Raw genomic sequence first — 22,561 nt, forward strand, 5'->3', positions numbered from 1 at the left:
TGCTTTCATTCACTCTTAGGCTCTGGAGGAATGAAGCCACTCTCAGCAGCTGGTGGTGGTTTGCCATATTCCAACCAGTGTGAATACTTGTGTCCCATTCTTCCTCCTAACAGCAGCCAAACCATTCCTGTTTAAGACTTTGTGTCTAATGCTTTTGAGACACCAGGTAAAAATGATGTAATGCCACAATTTAGGATGCTCTGATGTGGATTTGAGGTTTTGGATTATGTCTTAATTTTCTAAAATAAACTTTTTAATTGATATGTTGTGTATAAGGAACAACTTACTATATTCCTGAAACAAAAGCCAAAGGACACCTTTATATCTGAATAAGATGGTGGTATTATAAAGTTACTTCAGGAGTCTATGAAGTCATTGCACATACTTCAGAAGCTGATGAGACATCTGAATGTGTGACTGTATGTGCTTTACATTAATATTTGCCTCAAGGCTAATTTTCTAAGTGCCTTTACTTAATAGATGCCTTTACTTATTAGATCATGCCACCAAATTTTTGCTAAAATAGGATGATGCTGGAGTTATAGATCTTGTGCTAGAGATCTCTTGTATTGGGCAAGTCTACATGGAAATTATTTTTGTCAAGTATTCTTTAGATTACAGTGCGTTTTCTGTGGGTTTTTTCTTTTTTTTTTTTTTCCCAGACAAGTAGCTGCATCATTGAAAAGACGCAGGTATAGCTGTATAAATGTATCATGTAATAGTTGCTCTAGTGCTATTTAAAAATCATTTAATAGCTGAGCATCTCACTGTCATCGTGCATCTATACTCAAGACTTCTATATGAAGTAAGGAAATGTTCCTCTCCAAGTTCTTATAAAAATGGTTTTCATAAAGGTTAAGTGGGCAAATGTTACTCGACTACACTGTAAACTAGTTGAGAATGGAGCTTTTGACTCTGGATCCCTGCCCAAAGGAGCCAAACATTTTTAAAAACTCCAGAGCAGTGTGAGCTGGCGATACTGAGGTATTCTGCCCATCTCAGGTTTCACACTTCAGGGAGAGCCAGAAGTGAAAAGTTTTGACTTGTAAATATGTTTTCTCAGAAGAACATCTCCTGATGGTCATTGCATAGGGTGCATGCCATTTAAGAAATGCAGTGTGTCCTTTATAAACAACCTTCTGGTGCCTGTTATGAACAGCATAGTGCTGCTTTCTTCAAGGAGGAAATACTTCAGGGTTTAGAAGATTAATAGCATCTATTTCAAAAGTATTGTGAGTTGAGATGTCCTCCAAAACAGGAAAATGATCTGACACATCACACCGCAATGATCAATGAATTACAGTATGATATTTTCTGAAGTGTGGACCTTAGGAAAAGGTTTTCTCCAAAAATGTAAATTGTATCAGTAATAATAAATACTATTTCTGTGTGTATAAGGTTAAATGTGCTATGATTATGATTATTTTTGTACTATGTTAATGAAATGGATGCTTGCAAAGCAGGGTTTTTTTCTCTTTTTTTTTTTTTTCCAAAATTGGGTTTTTCAGTTGCTGTTGGGAAATATAGTTGCTTAATTTCCCTTGTTTGCTGTGTAACCTACTGATGTTGCAAGTGTCTGCTTCATTGTCGCTTTCCTCCCCCTTCTCCCTGCCCCCACAAAACATGCAGGAAGTAATTTCGGTACTGCGAAGGATCTGACAGAAGAAATAAGGTCATTAACATCTGAGAAGGAGGGGCTGGAAGGACTTCTCAATGAGCTGTTGGTTCTGAGTGCCAGAAATGTCCGAAAATTAGAGAGAATTAAGGATGATTACACCAGACTGAAACAAGAACTTGAACAAGGAGAGGCTGCCTTTGGTAAGTAGTTCACAGGCTGTTACAGCTTTTGCTCAGTCTTACACACCTAGAAGTCTACTGGGTTTGATGAGCCATCCTGCATTTCACAAAGCGTAACTTTTTTCTGAGGAAAGTTTGTCCAGGACCTAGCTAAACGGTATGCTGAACATGCTTTCAGCTGTTTCCACTGGAGGTTGGGGGAGACTGAGGGGGAGAAGGGGTATCTCAGCAATATACAACTTTTGGAGATCTATCTTAGCCCAGTTCTCCAAAACTTTCTTTTCTAAGCCCATGTTTGTAATAATGATGATGATACTGTGCATTTGTTCAGATACAGAGAAACATATGTAGTCTTTTATGTGGAAGCAGTTGATGCAGCTGGCTGTGACAATAGAACCATATTTAGTATATATAACTAAATATTTAGTATATGTAACATATTTGGTGATGAGTTTGAACGTATGAGGTGCAAGTGATGCCTGGTTCTGAACGCAAGAGTTTTCTTTGCAAATTTATGCTTGAGGGGGAGGTTAAACATCTTGCCAAACACAGCTCACCTGTAACTATAAGCAGTGTGCTTGGGTTGTGGTGTCACGGTGCAATTGGGAAAGTTCTATGCAATTGCTGGGAAAGCTACTGACAACAAAATAGCAAAGACATTCCTAGACTTGGCTTATTCTCTTGTCTGCTATACCCTCTCCTGAAGTTAAGTGGATAAAGTGGCCTTGCTGCTTGATTAAATGAAAACGCTGAATAACATTTAATTGACTACAAATGTATAGTTACTATAGTTACCTCTAAACAGCTACGTATAAATATAAGAGCTACTGTAAAGCTCTAGGGGTTTTTCAGGATCTTATGAGCAGTAGGTTGGTTAAAGAGAGGAAAGTGCCTCTGCTCTAAAAGTATATGAAGTTTCTTCATAGGCAAGTGGATAGGCAAGAGCTATTTTAGAATCAAAAGTTGTAGGCAATGGAATACATCAAAGACAACATTTTCAAGATGCATAGAGGAATATATATATACACTCACACTCTACTAGATAAGAACTTTCTTAGGAATTTCTTAGAAATTAGATGGTTAAAAATTTAAAAAATGGTTCCTCAAAGTAGTCCATTGTTACCTAAGTTGTGTGGTTCTAACCCGCATCAGGCAATACTTCCTCATTGCTTGGATTTGCAAGTGGGTTGAAGGGGGTTCTGACATTCCAATCTGTCCATTTTGTTGCTCCTTTGTTTCTAGGACAATTAAACTTCCTATAATACACATGCACTTTGCATTTGTATTTTTCTTCAGCAGGGTTTTAAACAAAACCTGTGCAAGACTGTTGCTGAAGCAACCGAACTGGTTGCAGTTCATAGATTCCTTTTTTCCCCTTTGCATTTATGTAGCTGTAATGAGGTGTCATCTTGGTCTGATCTCTCCTGTCCCATTATAATTTATAACAATAAGTTGCAAAACACTGTATATTTACTGTGTGGATTGTTCTTTTAATTTATTCTGATTCTGTAGACTAAAGGAGAAATTTATCCTTGTGTAAATTAAAACTCTACCAAGCACATACTAGTCAGAAATACATAAATTGATATCTGAGATCTTTCCTTTTCCTCATCCCTCCCCCATTGCATGTAATATACACAGTTTTCTTCTTTACCAAATGGAAACTCACTGAGGTTTGAGAACACTAGCATGAGTTCGATACCAACACATTTAATTGAATAAAAGCCTTCTGATACCCTCTGGAAAATAATAAACAGACTGTATCTTAAAGACAGCATCCACTTTTACGAACCAGTTGTTAGTTTGTACAGTGCTTTCATGTTTGGGGAATAAAGCATAAAGAATTGGAATACGATTTTGTTACCATTTGTTTTTGCTGTTTAAAAGAACTGGAGATAATTGTGTTGGCTTTGTCTGCACTGTGAAAGGTGTGATTTGTGTCGGGGTAGCCAAGCTGCCTTGCTGCATGGCCTCAGGCTTTGTGGTTCGTTTAAGCCAGTAAAATCTGTGTTGCGGCTGAAATGAGTGGTTTTGCCTTTTCCTCCTGTTCCTGCCCCATCCCATAAGCCAGCTCAGTGCTGACCAGAAACCTGATGTGAGTGGGGTGTTAGCACACCCATGAGACCCACCAGCACATGGTGGGAATGCCATCATTGGCATAAGGGATGCAGCAGGGGTGTGGGGCTTGTGATGGGGAATGTGTTGCCCTGCTGCTGTCTGACAGGAAAATGGCTCCTAAAATGCTTCTGTTGCTTGAGCTAGTAGTGCAGCATGGGCTCAGCTGCTCTGTGCTGTGGGTTAAATTAGTGTGAGCGGTTGGTCTTGTTGCTTGGTGAAGCCCATTCCTGGTTAGTTTGATTTCTCCCTCTATAGCTATGATCCAGGGAGAGAAATCCTTTTTCCATCTAACTCTACTAATTGAGGATGTTACTGTCCTACAGCTTTTTTTACTCTCTGTCTGCCCAGAGTTCATTAGGGAGCCCTTCAGGCCAAATTAGCCATGCTAACTTTAACAGCAAAAATGATCAGGGCTTGGCTGGCTGATCCATGTCCTGGCATGCATTAGGGATGTACCTGTGATTCCTCCTTACAGCACAGTTGTACTATGCTTTGGCTCAACTCGTTATGAAATAGGCGTCTACCCATAAACTAAACATAGGTTAACAAAAGTAACATAGAGAAAGAGGCCCCTTAGTCTTCTTGTCTTTGAAGGTTTATGCTAGTTTAAATGAATTAGTGGGCTTATATGTCTTTCAGTGTAGAAAGGAGATGCTTCATTTTTCTCCAGGAAAGGTAGTTGGATCAATGGGAGCTGTTGTCTCCTCTCATTCTTGCTTTTGTGTTGTTTCCAGGGAATAATCTTCTTTCTCTGCATCAGGAGCCCCCCCTCTTTTTTTAGTATAGCACCTTTAACTTTCTGCGCAGGTATTCCTGTACATGGCTATTTCAACATCATCTAGCAAAAACTTATTTTGAAATGTCGTGTGGTTGTTTTTTTTTAACTGCAGATAATTCCACTTTGTCTGGAAGACATTAACAAAGAAACTGAAATGCTAAAATATGTGTGTATGTTTGTCTTTCTCTTGTGTATAAATTGATCACCTATTTTTTACTTCATTAATTGTTGATTTCTCACAGTCATGCAGATATAAGGAAGCAGACGTCAGGGGAAGAGACTTAATCACACAATAATCAGAGCTGGAATTTTAAATAGGACACATCATTAGCATGTTAATGAATTTTCTCACTTTGTGCCAGCTGCCCAAGTATAAAAGATATTGCAGATGTAGTGCAAAAATCAGGCTTGGCTTACTGTGCTGAGAGCTGTCAGTGCTCCCTGTAAAGGAGATTTGACAAAAATCCTTTCATATTTTTGGAGATGCTCAAAATATGTTTTTCCCATTAGATAATAGAAGCATTAACAAGTAATGCTATTTATTAGCATTTTAGGATGAATAGTACTAATTTGCCCTTTAGACAGTAACTTTCTTCTAAGGGCATTAGAACGCTTCTATTGAAGTGATCAACTGTTATTGCCATTTTACGGATAGGAAAGCCAGGGACAAACAGGTCATGTCATTTTACCTGAAATGGTGGTGAAACAGAGTTTCCTGATTGCTCTAGCATTAATTAAATAATGATTTAATTAATCACATTCAATAAACAGATCTGAAATCAAGTTATACTCTCTGTGAGCTTTACGTTCTTCTAGATTGCAGGTATTTCTGTATCCTAAGACATAATAGTTCTGGAAAAATCACTGAAGGTCTTGTACTTTACTGTTGAGCAGATCTACCTTATAAAGTCAGCAGGTTCTGTTATGGTGAGGAAGAGAACATCTTTGCAACCCAAAACAACCCAACCTGTGTTCGAGACAAGTGAAGCTTAATTACTTTCCTGTCTGCCAAACTGCTGGATTGCGCTTATAAATCCTGGCTTGGGTTGATTGGCATTTGTAACCCAGGGCTGGAAATGAAACCTACCCTCTTGTCTTCGTTTCCTCATTACCAGTACTGACGGGCAGGTTTTCCTGCCTCATTTACTGAATTCTTTTCTGGCTGCACTCAGCCTTTTTCTGCCCCTATTACACTTTTGGAAAAGCATCACCTGGTAAATAATGTATGTATGCACAAAACTAGGGGGGGACTGTATTTCTCAATCTAATTGCTAGGTTGTGCTTGCCAAGCCATGTTAAGTACAATTTCTATACTGAATTAAATTCTAGGGGAAATATAAAATAAAGGCTATCATGCACATCAAAATAGCTTTTTAACCCATTTTTTTGAACTATTGTTTGGAGGCTGATACTTCAATCTCTACTGATCAACTCTCATTGACATCATTGAGTTTTATTGTCTTAGAAATTGCTGTGTAAGTCCTAAAGCTCTTACCAGCCTGCTGGTAGAGTGAAGCTTTCTGGAATTGAACAGATACATTTATTAAATAATGAATTAGATGTAGCAGAGGGGTTTCTTAGGAAGCTGGAATTTTCTTTCACACTTAGTTTTTCCTTCTCTTGTTCAGTGCACATACTGTGCATGCTTGCACAGAATATCTCATAGATTTTTGTCCTCTAACAGAACAGCAATCTATCCAAGTCCACTTTTTAAAATTTGCTTCTTCTAAAAATAAGTGTGTTTTGGCTTAGCTACCTAAGTATAAAATGTGTTCAGAATGTACTTCAAAGAATAAGAAAAATTCTTCTAGTCTTTTTACAGTCATTGTTCAAAAAGCTGCATATTTGGCTGTTACGGAGAATGCAATTAATTAGCCGAAAGCTTAATATCACGTGGACAGCAGAAACCACTAGTGGTGCTGCTTAAAGTAATACTGGCTTTGCATACTGAAATATTTATGAAAAGCAGGTTCTGTGTTTCATATACAGTTGTATAGGATGTGACTTACCAAACTGTTAATGACCATTTACTAGAAAGCATTTTTATCCTCTTTCAAAGACACACTTTTATTCTGACAGATTCAACACTGAAAGTCTTATAATAGAAGCACATGCAAAGTGCTTCCCACCAGGAAACCCTTATGGTTTTTTAGTTTAAATATTTGTTTTTAATAACAGTTGTCATACAAAAGCTTCTCTATTTCTCTTCGTAACTGATTTTTATAATGCTTTTTGAAACTAAGGATTAATAAAAACTTTATACTGCTTTTAATTAATTCAAAAAATACCAATTCAATATCTGCCTATGACATGACAAAAATAGTTCCATGTTTTGCTTTATTGATTTTTCAGGTCATGGTTTTAATTTTTTTCATCAGTGCTGGTTTTTCTGCACCAAATAGGCTTTCCATATTGTTTCCACAGTTGATTCTCTGTCTGAGTGATTATCTGATTCTAAACTGAAAAGCTGAACCTTTTGATTGCTTCTGCTTAAATAAATCATTAAAGGAGAACCACACAGTGTGTAACAGATGGGTTTCCATGAGGAAGAAGCTGTTCTGAGTCTCATTGTGTGTCCACTTCTAATTTGTGCAAGGTCATTACTTTCTGCATGTCATACCTACATGAGATGCTTTTGTCATTCAAGTGAGTGGTGAAATGGATTGGCTTATTGCTTGTGTCTGTGGCCATCTCTATTTAAACAGTGATCTTGTCAGATTTACCCAGCGTTCACTTATTTAACTTTCACAGAAAGTATAAAACCCTCAGTGGTGATGCAGGAATGGGGCTGGCACTGCAGCTGGTAACATCCTTTATTCTGAGCTGACATTCAACTGATTCTCCAAAGTAGCACTCAGCAGCCTTCTGTCAGGCAGCATGTAAAAGCCAGGTCCACATAAGAAAAGAAAAGGAAAAAACAACAACAGAAACCACAAGAAGCCCAACCTTGCAGAGCTCCTTTTGTGTTGTCATGGCCAAATACAGCATGAGTAATTGCACTCTGCTCATCAGTATTCTCTCTGCTGTTTCATTTGAAAAATTGGTATTTCTGCATTTGCTTGGACTTGCACTGTTATGCATATTGTGTGCTTGTCTGCATTTCATTGATTGTGAGCATGATTCTCATTTTCTTGGGTCATTTTTTAAAGCACTTGGGATCTTGCAGGTTAAGTACACCCATATACATCTTTTGGTCTTATAATTCTGTAATGGTAGTCAATGCATTTCAAATTGTTGCTGAGCTTTGAGGATCAAATTCAGACTAATGGTATTAATTCCAAGTCATGCTTCCACAAAATCTATATAAAATAACTAAAACCATTTTTTAGTAATATCATCTCTGTTAAATAACATTTAATTGTAAGTAGTTGAGGGCGTTTTGTGTTACGGAATTGCTACCTTTGATAAATATCTGCAGAATTTAGTAACACATAAAGAGTAAGTTCTGCTAAGTATTTCCTCTAACTAAAATGTGTAATACATTTTTATTTTAGAGATCCCTTTTTGTCAGGATTCAAAAGTTTGGGAACCAGTCTGTTTTAGCATAATTAAGTTTGCCATATATTTTGAGTCACTTGTAATTGTGTTTCTTATAACGGTGATTATAAAGGTCATCTTGTCTTGTGGTGTTCATTTAAATATGTAAAATTACTTTATGATTTTTCACTTGGAGGATAGAGGTTTCGTTTATATAAATGCAATGGAGGTATTAAATTTAATCTGGACATTCTGTATAATTAGATGCAAATATCTGTAATGCAGGAAGTATGAAATACGTGTTCAGGCAACTTGAACTGACTCAGCATTTTGGTTCAAAGCCACCTGGTATCTGTGGGGGTCTTTTGATCAGGGCATTTCTCTGTTGATGCTCAAAAGTGAGCTTCTCCTCTATCTCTTTCTTCTGAGATCTGATGGTATTAACTTTATGGAAATGTTTCATATACCTGTGTAATATTTTTTCTTTGTAGATAGCAGTATGACCTAATTACACACAGAATAACTACTCCTGAAATGTTCTGGTACTGGTTTTGGAGTCATAGAGGTGGTTATGTACCAGGTACAAGAAATAGAGCTTGGTCTGAAGTTTTGTGCTGGATCTTTTCAGGGAAAATGATCATCTCATCTTTAACTAGGATAAGCAGTAAAGACATCAAGGTTTCCTAAGCTGTAGCACTACAGAAATATAGAGTGGCTCTGCTGGAATCATGGAAGTGCAATCCAATGGTGAAGAGTGTTACTGAACAGCCTTCTGCTGTAATGAGAAAAGGGCAGCCTCAAGCCTGTATTGCAACATACACACTTTAATGTGCTGGTGTAAAACAAACAGCAAGCAAGCAGAAAGGTCTGATAGTATGCCAGGCAGCTTCTTCCTTTACATCTGAAATGCTACTGCCAGCTATATACACAGTACATTCAACTTTTGGGGTGTGTGTAATATCAAATTATTCCTGGTTTGACATCTCTGCTCTAGATTTCTGCATTACTCCACTTCTTAGTTCAGCTGCTTCAGCGATTGAGTTGCAACAGGATAAATATGAAGCAACACAGATGAGTGTATTTGGAATAAATTTGGAAGTGTATACCACTGATTTTAATAATTCTTCATTAGATTCTAATTCTGCAGCTGCATCTTCTGAAATAGTGGGCTCAGATTGAACTTTCACAATTTCTTTTTAATGATTATAGCTAGTTTCAGAAGGAATGAGATGCTAAGATGCCAGAAAGCTAGGATTAAAAAAGAAAGAAAAGATAAAGTGTCTTCTGCTCATCAGACAAATGGAACAGGTTCCCGTATGCAATAATAACTATTTTAGCATGACACTAGGCCTGGTGATGACCAACAAACATTCTTTAAGTTTTGCCACTTCTAGGATTTGAGCAGATAGTACTGTCGTGTTACTGTACTTTCTGTTTTATTTCATTGTGAAGCTCTCTTTTTCCTGATGGTGTACAGCTGCCATTTCTACACGTTGTATTAAGAGAATTCTAGTTTTGACAGAAAGATAAAGTTGCGTCTGACTGGAGCTGCTCAGAGGCAGGCAGAAAGGTGTAGCCTGTCTGAGGACAGTGGGGTGCTCAGAAGAGGACCAAGAAAACTGCTGACATACCTAGTTAACACTTAACAGATAGGATTGAATTACTTTTCAGAGAAAGGTAAATACTGCTTTCCTTGACTCACAGATGAAGTAACTGAGACACTCAGGTAATTGGTTTTGTGGTTCTCTTCATTTTGCCATTTCATATAGGTACCACCAGTATGTATTTGCTCAGGACTTGTTGGATGGGATTACAGCATGTATTTCACAACTCGATCCTGAAACATTAACAGGTTGGAAGTACGAAAACAGTGTTTGACCTCTTAAAAACCCGAGGTTTTATTGAAAAAGTCAGTGAACAGTTGGCCTAACATTCACAGTTTTCTTTATTTTAAGTTATATTCATTCTAGGTTTTATTCTCAATGTGATATAGTAGGGTTTCACTTTGTTTTCTTGGTATATTTTTTTCTGACATTGTTCAAGTTATGTTAACATGGCATGGTATTTTCAGGTCCCCAAAATGTGCAGAAGGGCTATTTAGGATTCTTTGCTTCATTTACTTTTCTTTTGAGGATGAGTATAGAGATGGATAGGGTATTTAAGGAATAGTGTCAGTTTGTTTTCAAGTAGCACTTCAGCGAAACCAATCTCAGGCAGTTATCCTCCCAAAGGTTCAGGCTTTCTGCAGATTGAAGATAAAAATAGTACAGCATTTTACTTTCAGTTAATGTTTTGGATTTTATTTATTTTTTTTGGCTATAGCCAAAGCAAGAAAATGTTGGTTTGAGTCATCTGGGATCACTGATGTAAAATCGATGTCCTAGAAAAGGATTATACTGCAGCAGAACCAGAGTGAATATACTGTTTAACTTTGCAGTTACAGGTATTTTTTCAGATGTATGTATTTTGATTCAAAATCTTAGCACATTAATACATTTCCACCCAAAAGTTTTCATTCAAGAGTTTTGGCACTGTTCTCAAGTTACAGTGCACAAGTCTAAATCTATGCTTGCATAAATGCATGCAATTTGTAAAGAATTGCACCTCCTTACACTGATGGTAAATTCACCTCAGTGACTGAATGAAAAGTCAGATAATTTTCGGACACATTACTTTTCATCTTTGCTTTGATATTGGCTGGCAATATTCAGCATCTAGGAGTATCAACATCTAAACAAAAGAAACCCCTGAGATACCATTCCATTTAGAATACAAGATGTTCCTCATGAAATAGGGGTTTTTTCCAGTTTTTGTTCCTGTTGATTGTCAGATGCAGAGTAGTTAAATCTTTCTGCCTCATTGTTTCTTGTTACTGGTTTAAGGTTTTCCTTGAGGTATTTGCAAATACTGTAGTAAAGATACAAGCTAAATGAAGGTTTCTGTAATTAAGATATTTTAAAATAGGGACATTATCATCCTCACCTGACTTTTCACTGAATTGTTATATACTTAAAATTAATAAAATTACTTTCTGCTGTCTAGTTTGTTACTTTAGTCACCGCAGGGTTCCAAGCATGCTGCAGGCTTTATACCCACAGATATGCAGAAGTATAACCAAATCTGGAGTAATGGAAAATACTTATTGAGAGATGTGAGAGGTATATAATATCTGATGATAAAAACAGAATAAAAACACTGAAATTGTAATTCTTTCTAGAACAGCTGTGTTTTGTCCCCAAAATTATTTTAATGCTGCATGTATTATCCTAAAGAAGGTTTAACAATAGAAAACCTCTTCCAATTCACACCTTTTACCAAGATACAAAAGTGGAAATACAGAGAATTTAAATGGAAGAAAGAGAGATTATTTGTTCTGACTATGATTCCCTAGAGAAAATGAATCTACAATTCTTGGTTTTTCTCTGGAAGCTTTTTGTCTTTTTCCATACTTCCATTAAATCCTAACTGATTACTCTGAGGCAATGGAAATCTTATTATTTAGAGCAGAGTTAAGTACCTTGTATCTCCTGTTCAGGAATTTAAAGTTTTCATCCAACAATTTTCTTCCTCCCTCTGTCCTTGGAAACATAAACTGGAGTAAAAGGCAGAAAACCAAGGAATTGTTAATGCCTGGAGTCAGGACCTGGAACTCTGTATCCTTCAGTTTGATTTCTCTTCTCACTGGGACGGGGAGAGTTTGCTCGTTTCAGTTATTTGTGCCACGGTTTCCTTGTATGAGGAGTGGAGGTAACCATTATTTCTCCTACAGTTATGCTGCAAGGTTTGTGGTCTGCAGACTCAATACTAAAGCACAGGAGACAGTAGTAGCAGTCTATAGTATAAGACCAGGGATTTTGTCACCTATAATTTCACAAAATCTGTGGTCAGTGTGCAGCAAGTGCTAGTGATTAGTATTATTTCTGATTTACCTGCCAGATTTCAACTGATAGGCTGAGATCATGTAAGAAATGTAAGAAATACATCAAACTGGATATTTGAAAGACTATTTTTTTTTTTGTTTTGTTTGAACTCTGGTTTATTTCTTTATACAAAAATACTGTAGTAGACAGAATATAATTAAAACTTTGAGTGATGCTAACTGAAAAGAAGATTCAGTCATCGTATTTGGGGAAGATATGTTTCATTTAATGTGTGTGTTGAAGGCTTGGGTAAAGATAAACAGGTAGTGTTTGCCAGCTGCAGAAGATTAGACAGTTCATTACCTGTTGGAATTATCAGCTGGAAGACACATTGCATAATTTGGACTACAACCTTTATACATTCTTGGCTGGATTATACCTCTTATCTAGTGAGGTGCATTGAAATATAATTAACAATGCGCGCTGGAAATGACAGGCTGAAACTGTGTGTATTTTTGTGCAGATAAACAATCCTATATCTAGATCAGAAGTCATAGTAACATTTTCTCTAGTAATTTTTTTCCCAGTTCCTGTATTCTAAAACATTGTACAGAGAAAAATTATCTGTGCTCTGTGCCAGAGAAAAGCAAATAGGTACCAGCCATGTCTTCTGTGGGCTTGACTTTAAGAACCTTTGGAAAATATTAAATCCTGCAGAAAACAGCAGGAATTGAAGATTTCCTGTATTATTGATTTTGAATGTTTTGTTTGAGAGAGAATTTTGAAAATACATGGAGGCAGAAATTCTGATCCATTAATATCAGTAAGAGGTTTGCCTCCAGTTTCAGCAGAGTTCAGTGTTTCAGCTCTATATATAGCCTTTCTGCTATATTGAAGCTGCGGTGTCCATTTCTGACCTGAGCTGCTTGGATGCAGGTCATTCTGCTTTGGAAGTGCTGTCCACATAAGAGAGCAGAACTTGGTCAGAAATTCTTTTAACTGGGAAATCCTTCAGTTTTATCACAACATGATACATTTTGCAGTTTGTAGGCCTCTCCTGTTAAAGAAGAAACAGGTATTTTATGTTGTAGTTTTTAAGCTAAAAGCTAATTACTTTGATTTTAGTTCAATGAACTTACAGTACTTTGACTTTTGCAATGAAATTTTTATCTTAAGACGCTGTTTCTCTGTAGTTAGGAGATAAATATTTTTTTTTTACAAGTCAGAGCATTTGCAATGTGGCATTTTCAACAGAATCATCTCTAGCATTTATTCTTGTTCCTGCAGTAAAAGAATGACCTGAATAAGATGTATTACACTCATATTTTCAGGTTTCCAGTATACAATCTTGTGGGTATATAAATGTTCTTGTAATTATTATCTAGTGATCAAAATAAAAATTTGCATGTCCCAGCAGAAAAATGTTAAAACCCCAGTATGACGCTTATTCCTTCTATTCAGTACCTGTGAAAAAAGGTGTGTAAGTACCAGTGTAACACACCATCGTTCATTAGCTCAGCAAGTGGTGAGCCGTCTTCTTAGGTGGGAGGATATTATTCCAGTGGAAGAGATGCCCTCTAAATAAGCCTTATACACTGTCTGAAATATCCAAAATGGTATTGTCCTTTTTAGGACCTCAGATGGCATTACAAAGGCATAGATGTGAATATTTGTTAACTTAGCTCTTTTTCTCTATGTGCTTTCTGTTTATGTGCTAAGTAATGATTGTCTTGGGAAAACTTAAAAATTACAAAACTCTTAGAGAGGGACACAACTATTTCTGCAACTTTCTGGTGCTGAACAGAGCTTTTGACAGTTTCTGCAAGTATTTGGCTTAGATTTTCGCCAGCCCAAAAAAGTGTGGATGGTGTGTCAGTGTTGTAGCCTGAAGATGCTTCATGAGCAAATTGGCCAATACTCAAAAAAGATTTTACCTACAACCTGTCTGCAGCATGGGTTGTAGACCAGAGGATGTTGAAAGAACGCAGAGGGAGCCCAGCCATCATTTAATGCACAAAGGCTCAACTTTATTAGTACTCACACTTCTTTTATATCCACAATAATTAGTTCATACATATTGCAAAAAGCAAGCTCCTTATAGGTTGCTAAGGTTAGATACTTTGGTTGCTAAGGTTAAATACCAATCTCGCCCCTTATGATTTCTACAAGGCCTTCTACATAGTCCTGCTTCTGTTCTTTGTTCTTCTTTGATACTTTTCGGTATTCTCCCATCACGTCGCCGTTGTCAGCAGTTCCTCGGTGCTGTGCCCTTTCTCACGTAGCCAGTTGTTAGCAAACTGCTCCACATCTCCCCCGTTTTCTTTTTGCACTTGTGCTAAAAATATTGCAGAGGCAGTCTTCTGCAGGGCCCTTTGCAGAAGATTGACAATACATGGCAACATCAAAAGCACAACCACAATTACCAAGATCATGACCCCCACAGACTTGATCAGAGATATTAACCATCCTGAAAGTCCCCATCCTTTAAACATCCTTGTTAACCAATCTAATCCATCATCTTCTGTTAAATGTTTGACACCATCCTTTAGCTGCTGTATGCTTTTGAAAATAGATTCTGAGTGGTCAGACAAATTCATGCAACACATTCCTTCAAATTCCTCACATCCATGTCCTTGCGCTAAAAGCAAAAAATCAATAGCTGCTCTATCTTGTAATACTGCATGGTTAACACTTTCTACATCTGCTGTAAGCCGATCTAAAATTTCAGAAGTGCGATTAAGCTCATCTTTTGCCCAACATCCTATCTGTTTTGCTAAGTTCATGGCCTTATTAGCCGCTCCTCCTGGCAAAATAGTTGCAACTAACACCTGTGTACGTCATTGGGAGGTGCGGCAGGTTTCGCCCATCTCGCTGGAACCCATACGGTGCCTGTTGGTGTAGAAACACAAAGATATCCCCTTCCCCATATTACTACTTTAGCTGGTCCTTTCCACAATCCATCTTTTGGATCCTTATAATTTACCCATATCTCTTTCCTTCCCTCACTTACTTTTGCCTTCTCATAATGTAACATAGCTGGTGGTTGTTCTGCGTCTCCAAATATACACAAGTGATTCATTACAAATAATGTTTTTGCTAATCTTTCCTGTACATCCTGTATTTCCTGATATTTTGCTACATAACGTTTCAAGGTACCATTTGCTCTCTCAACTATGGCCTGTCCTGTGGGAGAATGCGGTATCCCTGTTACATGCTTCACTCCCCACTTGTTTAAAAATCTTTGCACTCGACTTCCGACATATGCTGGTCCATTGTCTGTCTTTATAGTATTCGGGACTCCCATTATTGCAAAACAACATGTTAAGTGTCTGATTACCTGTGTGGCCTTTTCTCCACTCTGCGCAGAGGCCCATATATATTTGCTATAAGTATCTATAGTAACATGTACATATTTAAGTCTACCAAAACTTTGTATGTGAGTCACATCCATTTGCCATACTTCATTAGATTTCGTCCCTCTAGGATTGACTCCTAACATGAATTACAGCATACGGTTGTTCCCTTATTTTTATGGCCCTCTGTAATTGTAAGAACAACTCATAGAGACGCTTATTTTGTACTTCCCTGACTTCTGCATCTTCTATCCTTGCTACTATTCCCGCTACATACATAGAATCAGTTACAATATTCAATGGTTCATTAAACTTAACCATCGCCCAAACTACTGCCAACAGTTCCAAAGTTTGTAGTGTGTCTTGTGCTGTGGCTTTTAATATCTCGTGTTTCCATGTATTATCTTCCTGCCACGTTATAGCTGCTGTCTGAGATTTCTTTCCTGCATCTGTATAAACTGTGATGGCATTCGGAATCGGCGCCTGTTGTCTTTTTGGCTGTTCAATCCAATGTAATTGTCCTAACCATCTCAAAGGTTCCATAGATAATTGATCAGTTGACAACATCATTGGCCCATTTAACATGGCTTCCTGCAATGCTGTGCTATTTGCCAGGTACCACTGCATGGTTTCCTTCTGCATTGGACAGTATATGAATTGAGGTTCTCTTCCACTTATTTGAATAACTCGCACACGACCTTTCTTTACTAAATTTGCTAATGCCTCAATTTTTTGAAGTAGAGATTTTGATTGTTGTAATGCTGGCGTGATCCATTCTAGCACCCATGTCTCCCCCGTTTTCTTTTTAGACTGCGTAATAGCTCCGAGCAAATGCTGTGAACCCATCCACACAAGTATGTCCAGGGGGAGCTCAGCGTCTCTCCGACGCACTTGTCCAGAAGTAATACGATCCATAATTTGTTGTAGCACTCGCTTCTGGTCTGCTGATAAAGACACTACCTGTGCAGGATCATTTCCTTTTAACAGTGGTCGTAATTGTTGTAAAAGCTCGTTTGGGATGCCCACTATAGGTTTTAGCCATTGTAAATCTCCTAATAGCTTTTGAGCATCATGCAGTGTTGAAATTTCAGGATTAATTGTCAATTTTTGTGGTGCTACTATTTGTTTCGTCAAAGACAATCCCAAATATTTCCATGGAGCTGTTTTTTGTATCTTTTCTGGTGCAATTACCAATCTTTGCTTTGCAAGGGTGTTTACAATTTCTTTTATCTGTGCTTCTGTAAATGGTTCTTTTTGTGCAAATAATATATCATCCATATAGTGATAAATTATAACATTAGTCCATTTTTGACGTAACGGCTGTAAGGCTGCATCTACAAAAATCTGACATAAAGTTGGACTATTTCTCATTCCTTGTGGTAAAACTGTCCATTCAAACCGTTGATCTGGCCCTTCTCTATTTATTGCCGGTAAAGTGAAAGCAAATCGGCGCATGTCCTTTTCATGAAGCGGAATCGTAAAGAAACAATCTTTTAAGTCCACAATCAATATAGGCCATTCATAAGGTAACATAGCTGGATTCGGCATACCTGGTTGTAAAGCCCCCATTGGTTCCATTTGCTTGTTTACTTCCCTAAGGTCATGCAAAAGTCGATATTTGCCTGATTTCTTCTTTATGACAAATATTGGAGTATTCCAAGGACTAGTAGATAATCTTAAATGTCCTTGCTGATATTGTTCTTGTACTAGCAAGTGTGCTTGCTCAAGACTTTCCCTTTTTAGTGGCCACTGCTTTACCCATATTGGATTGTCAGATGTCCAAGTTATAGGGATCGGGAAAGTCCAAGCAATGGCCATTAGAATAAATGGTGATCGTTTGTCAAAACTACTCCCATTTGTGCTAACACATCTCTTCCAATTAAGCAATTTACCCCTGGAGGTAATTGCACTACAGCAAGCACCGCTGTGACTGTTTGTCCTTCAATTGTTAATTGTAGGGGTGGCGTTCGATTAGCTAAAGTTAAACCACCCACGCCAGTGATGGTAGTGGTATGCTCTTGTAATGGCCAGCCTTGTGGCCAAGAAGAAGGCGACAGTATGCTGGAATCTGCGCCTGTGTCTAACAACCCTTCCACAGTTATTGCGTTACCTTGAAATGACAGGTGAACAGTCTTCCTAGGTCTCGTACTCAGATCCAGTGTTAGCAGGGTCAGGCTTCCTGTGGATCCGAAGCCTTTATTTCCGCGACTCTCCTCAGTTACTGGTCGTATTGTTTGAGTCACTTGTGGCAGAGGTACCAGCTGTGCAATCCGTTGTCCCTGTGCAATCTTTACTGGTGGATTCAGTGTATATGCCATAATATAGATTTCACCTTCATAATCTGCATCAATAACTCCCGGTAAAACAAATAGTCCACATTGTGATGCCGATGATCTTCCTAATAATAAAGCTCCCATGGCTCTCCCATTAATGATGATAGGTCCTCGTACATTCGTAGATATTGTTTGAGGATTATTTGTTAACAGAATAACATCTACTGCTGCTGCCAGGTCCAACCCGAGACTTCCCCGGGTGGCGGGTTGAAGGACTGCGCTGCGGCTGCAATTTTGGTCGTTGCGCGGCGGCCGGCGAACGCGCTCCGTGTGGAGTTTCCCGACCGTCTGCAGCAAGCCACCTCATTATGGGAGTTGGATCGGCAAGTTTGACACCATACATTTCTGGCTGTACAACTCTTTCGTACATGCCCTGGAGCTCCGCATCGGTAACACCGCAGCTGCCCCTTTTTAGGTGTTTGCACTTTAACTGCTGTTGCTGCTGAAGTCTGGAGAGGCGCAAGGGCTGCCATAACCTGACTTTGAGTAGCCTGAGCCTGTTCTTTCATTCCTTCCCCTAATTTCTTTATTGCCTCTACAAGAAAAGCCTGAGGTCCAGTAGGTATCGATGACGCTTTTTCAAGTGCCTCCTCTACAGTCCAATGTGCCCTTAATGTATTCAATAAACTCTTTGTAGCAGGATTGCCATTTTGTGAAATACACTGTTTTAAGAGAGCACCCTGCATGTAGAGAGGTACTCTTGCTCTTTCAATTGCATTTACCAACTTATCTACAAAACTGCCCAAAGTCTCTTCTCTCCCTTGCTTAATCCCCATATACATTGGAACTCCGCCTGGCTCTTTCACTTGCTCTATGGCTTCTCTCACTAACCTCATTGCCTCTCTCACTTTATCCGGACCGAGCAGTGCTTGAGCTTCTACTCTAGCATAAGGTCCTAACCCCATTAATTCATCCATTGTAATCCCTTGTAATGGATCTCCTGCTTGCCGCTGTACCGCTATCGATTCTAACACTCTTGCTTGCCAATGCGCATTAAACAACAACCACTGACTAGGAGAGAAAATTAACTTTGCTATACCCCGACAATCTGCAGGCAAAAGAAGTTGAGTGCTCCAGAGATAATCTAACATTTGACGAGTCGGTTCACCAGTAACACCATAAGAACTCACTGTAGAGCGCAATTGTGATAAAAGCTTCCAATCTAATGCCGTAACAGTAGCATTTAGTCCACCAGCTGGGTTCGGCTGAAACTGAACTGGAAAAGCCATTGCTGTCGCCATCTGAGTCATCTCCTCATCCCCTTTTTCTAGCCCCTCTCGTGCCAATGCATTCCAAGCCCGACACCTTTCTTTAGCGATCTCTATCCCCAGCCCATCTTCTGAGCCAGGAGTAGAATTCTCGCTTTCCGGCGTCACAGTGTGGCTGGATGCGTCAGGGCTACTCAGGGCAGAAGCGGGGGGAGCGGTAGGGAGAACTCGTTCTGAGCTTTCCTGTCCCGTCTCTTCGGAACGCAAAGGTGGTAAAACAAGCTCACGAAACGTAGGCGGTAATGGCCATCTAGTTTCCTCCTCCCCATATCTGGTGTTTTTCTCTTTTGCCGCAATTGCGCCCTGTGCAGCTCTTTTTTCAGCCTGATACCTGAGCAATTCATTATGAACCACCCTCCATAACTTTCCCAACTTTTTTGCTGTCTTATCATCATTCAATGTTAATTCCCATAACTTATCTCCAAATTTTCTCCATTCCGATAACTCATGAACTGTATGTGGATTAATAAAACAACCTTGCTCTACCCCATAAGCTAAAAGCCCCTGAAGATCCTTTTTTACATCTATTCCCTCAACCCGGCGTTGTGCCAGCCAGGATGCAAATAAATCATATGCTGCTTGCCTGTCCATACCTGAATTTTTCCGTTGCAGCCTTTCCAGGTCTCGGCAGCACGTATCAGCAGGGCTCACCTCTTATGACACCCAGGGCGCGGGCCTTTTTAGTCGCCTTTCGCCGTCCTCGCTGCTTAAGGACCTGAACAACCTTCTCTGGTCTTTATCCTTCGTGGTGCCTTATACGTCCTTTGGCACGTATCACGTCGGGGTCACCATTTGTTGAAAGAACGCAGAGGGAGCCCAGCCATCATTTAATGCACAAAGGCTCAACTTTATTAGTACTCACACTTCTTTTATATCCACAATAATTAGTTCATACATATTGCAAAAAGCAAGCTCCTTATAGGTTGCTAAGGTTAGATACTTTGGTTGCTAAGGTTAAATACCAATCTCGCCCCTTATGATTTCTACAAGGCCTTCTACATAGTCCTGCTTCTGTTCTTTGTTCTTCTTTGATACTTTTCGGTATTCTCCCATCACGTCGCCGTTGTCAGCAGTTCCTCGGTGCTGTGCCCTTTCTCACGTAGCCAGTTGTTAGCAAACTGCTCCACAAGAGGAAATTGAAAAATAAAGCCCATGTATCTGAATAGCTTTTGCCAGTGAGGCTGGTTAAAACCATTTGCAGGTAGGAGCCCTCTTGGTTTTGCCATCCCAGGAAGCTTGAGAGACAGTATTGTACTTTTGTTCTGGTAGGTAAGAGCATTCTCCATTGCCTGGAGTTGGTTTTGAGTGGAATGTGAGCGTATTTGCACTGATTACAGGATTTGTTTGGACAGCAGTTGGAAGAAAAAAAGAAATTTTACATTGCCATTTGAACTAGTCTTTTTAATTTTTTATCACAACCCTTTTCCCTTTTTTTTTTTTTTTTGGTCACTGGGTGTAGTTGTTTTCCTAATGACAACAAAAGAGAGAACTTGTAATTTTTAAAAATATTTCTGTTATCTTTCAGAATGTGATAGATGGTGCTTAATGATGAAATGAAGTCAGTTCTTTCAAAAATTGAAGAGAATTTATAGAACAGTTGTGGGAGATGAAAAGGTTGGGACATGGGCCTAGTCATGGAAGGCTCAAGGTGCTTAGTGGGTCTGTTCAGCTTAATGAACATAAGTCTGAGATAATTTGATGGCAGTCTGCAGCTGTATGCTCAGAGACCAGAACTTGATAGTGGAAAGATCTGTATGGTGATAGACAAAAGCAGAAGTGATCACTTATAATGGCTAGCAATTGAAGTTTGAGAACTTTAGATTAAAAAATGAGTCATTCACCTTTTAACTGACAGGACAATTAGCTTTTGCTAGAGTTCAGCAAAGATTGTTGTAAACTCCCGGTAACTGTGTTTGAGTTATTTTATACCTAGTTCCAGCTGGAATTAATTCAGAGAAATCTCACTGTCTGTGTTTGGCAGATGATCAGGATCAATGAATGCAATAATCTGTTAGACTTGCATTCCAGAACTGTTGTTTTATCAATATAATGATAACTAGAGAAATATTCTTTTTTTTTTTTTTTTTACCCAATGCAGAATATTATTAACATTCTCTGTTAGTATTACAATTCACTGGATTCTGTAGTAACTCCTGGTTCTCTTCCTTCCCCCTTTTTTCTTTCATTTTTAATTTACTAGCTCCCAATACTTTTTTCAATCTCTGCATAGTTTATTCTCTTGCCCAGCTTATTCTATATGAAATTGTTTTCTTGCAATTCAATAATTCATTGAAGTTCTGTTCATCTGAGCTCCTAATCACATGGAGCACAATTTCACACCTTTTCCAGGGCAGTGCACAATTCACCAAGACCACTCTCTTTACCTGATATATTTATTCTTAAAAAAAGCTACCATGTCCAAATCTTTTCTGCCTTGTTTAATTCTTCAAAGGCACAGTATGTAGGTGTTACCTCATTCTTATGCTGCTTGCATTTTGCCTCTCATGGTGACCCCTGCTGAGGTTACTTATGTAGCGTATGAGTGGATTGGTTAGTGAAACGGAGACTGCAGGAAAACACAGAACACTCTAGGAGTGTAGAGCATTTTACAAGCTGTCTGCCTGACCTTGAAAACCAATATTCACTGGTCTAAATGGAAGAAGATATATGCACAGTTTTGCAGGATAAAGTACCAGGACACCTGAATCTTTTCCTGTGTTAGAATACTTTGTCACAGTGCTAAAATTCTGAACTGCAGCTGAGAACCATCAGGGTATACACATTTATTAGTTAGTTCTGCTTCTGTGGCATCCCCCTAGGTAGGGTACCAGGCATCCTTTTATGCCTTTCAAAGAAATATAAAGTAGGAAGAAAATCTCTATCTCTTAAAATTCTCTAGGGGTTTGGGAGTTGTTTTAAAATTTCTGAACCCCCAGAGTCTGTCTTTGGCATTCCGATATTTATTTTATACTCTCTAGCATTAAGCATTCTGCAAAGCATGTGCTTTAATATTTCTCCATCTCTGATAAATGCCATGCATCTCTGCAGCAGAAAAAAAGCTTTAACTTCTAAAATCTGGTCATTAAGTTGTTTACAACTTTTCCTTTCTTTCCGTTAATTGTTCTTCCTACTTTTGTTACTTTCATTGTAAGCCTTCATAATTCCTAAGTCCAGTTGACATGTATTTTTCCTTTATTTTTTACTTCTTTCTTTCCTCATCTCTGTTCAGACCTTTTGCATCTTCTGTAGACTTTTTATTTGTATCCATGTATGTGCAAAATAATTTCGTTTAATTTATTATGCTGTTCACTCATTGCTAATAGTTTTTTCTGGTGCAAATGGTTCCTGAAGCAAGCTGCATGAACAGACTTCGTGGTTAATTTCATTTTCTATTCTGTAATTTATTTTTGTTGTTATCTTTAGTTTTCCCCAATGACTTCGCTTCGGAATTATTCTTTCTTTCTTTCTGTCTTGATTTCCTCCATGGTGTTTTGCTGCTGAACAGTAGAGCTGGTGATAAACTTGTATACCCAAGATATTTCTGGAAATTACATTATCCATAAAGTTTAAAAAGGCA

General features: G+C 38.5%; 1 protein-coding gene across 1 annotated transcript in view; it reads left to right on the forward strand.

Annotated features, from left to right (window-relative positions):
• The window catches only part of DISC1 (DISC1 scaffold protein), a 214,452-nt gene that overhangs the window by 100,292 nt on the left and 91,599 nt on the right, over positions 1 to 22,561 (forward strand). Inside the window, exon 9 of the mRNA XM_074863132.1 lies at positions 1,630 to 1,818. Coding sequence (XP_074719233.1) covers positions 1,630 to 1,818 — 189 coding nt within the window. The remainder of the gene's footprint in view (positions 1 to 1,629; positions 1,819 to 22,561) is intronic.

Source organism: Strix uralensis, chromosome 3, assembly GCF_047716275.1.
Source record: "Strix uralensis isolate ZFMK-TIS-50842 chromosome 3, bStrUra1, whole genome shotgun sequence".
Lineage (NCBI taxonomy): Eukaryota > Metazoa > Chordata > Aves > Strigiformes > Strigidae > Strix > Strix uralensis.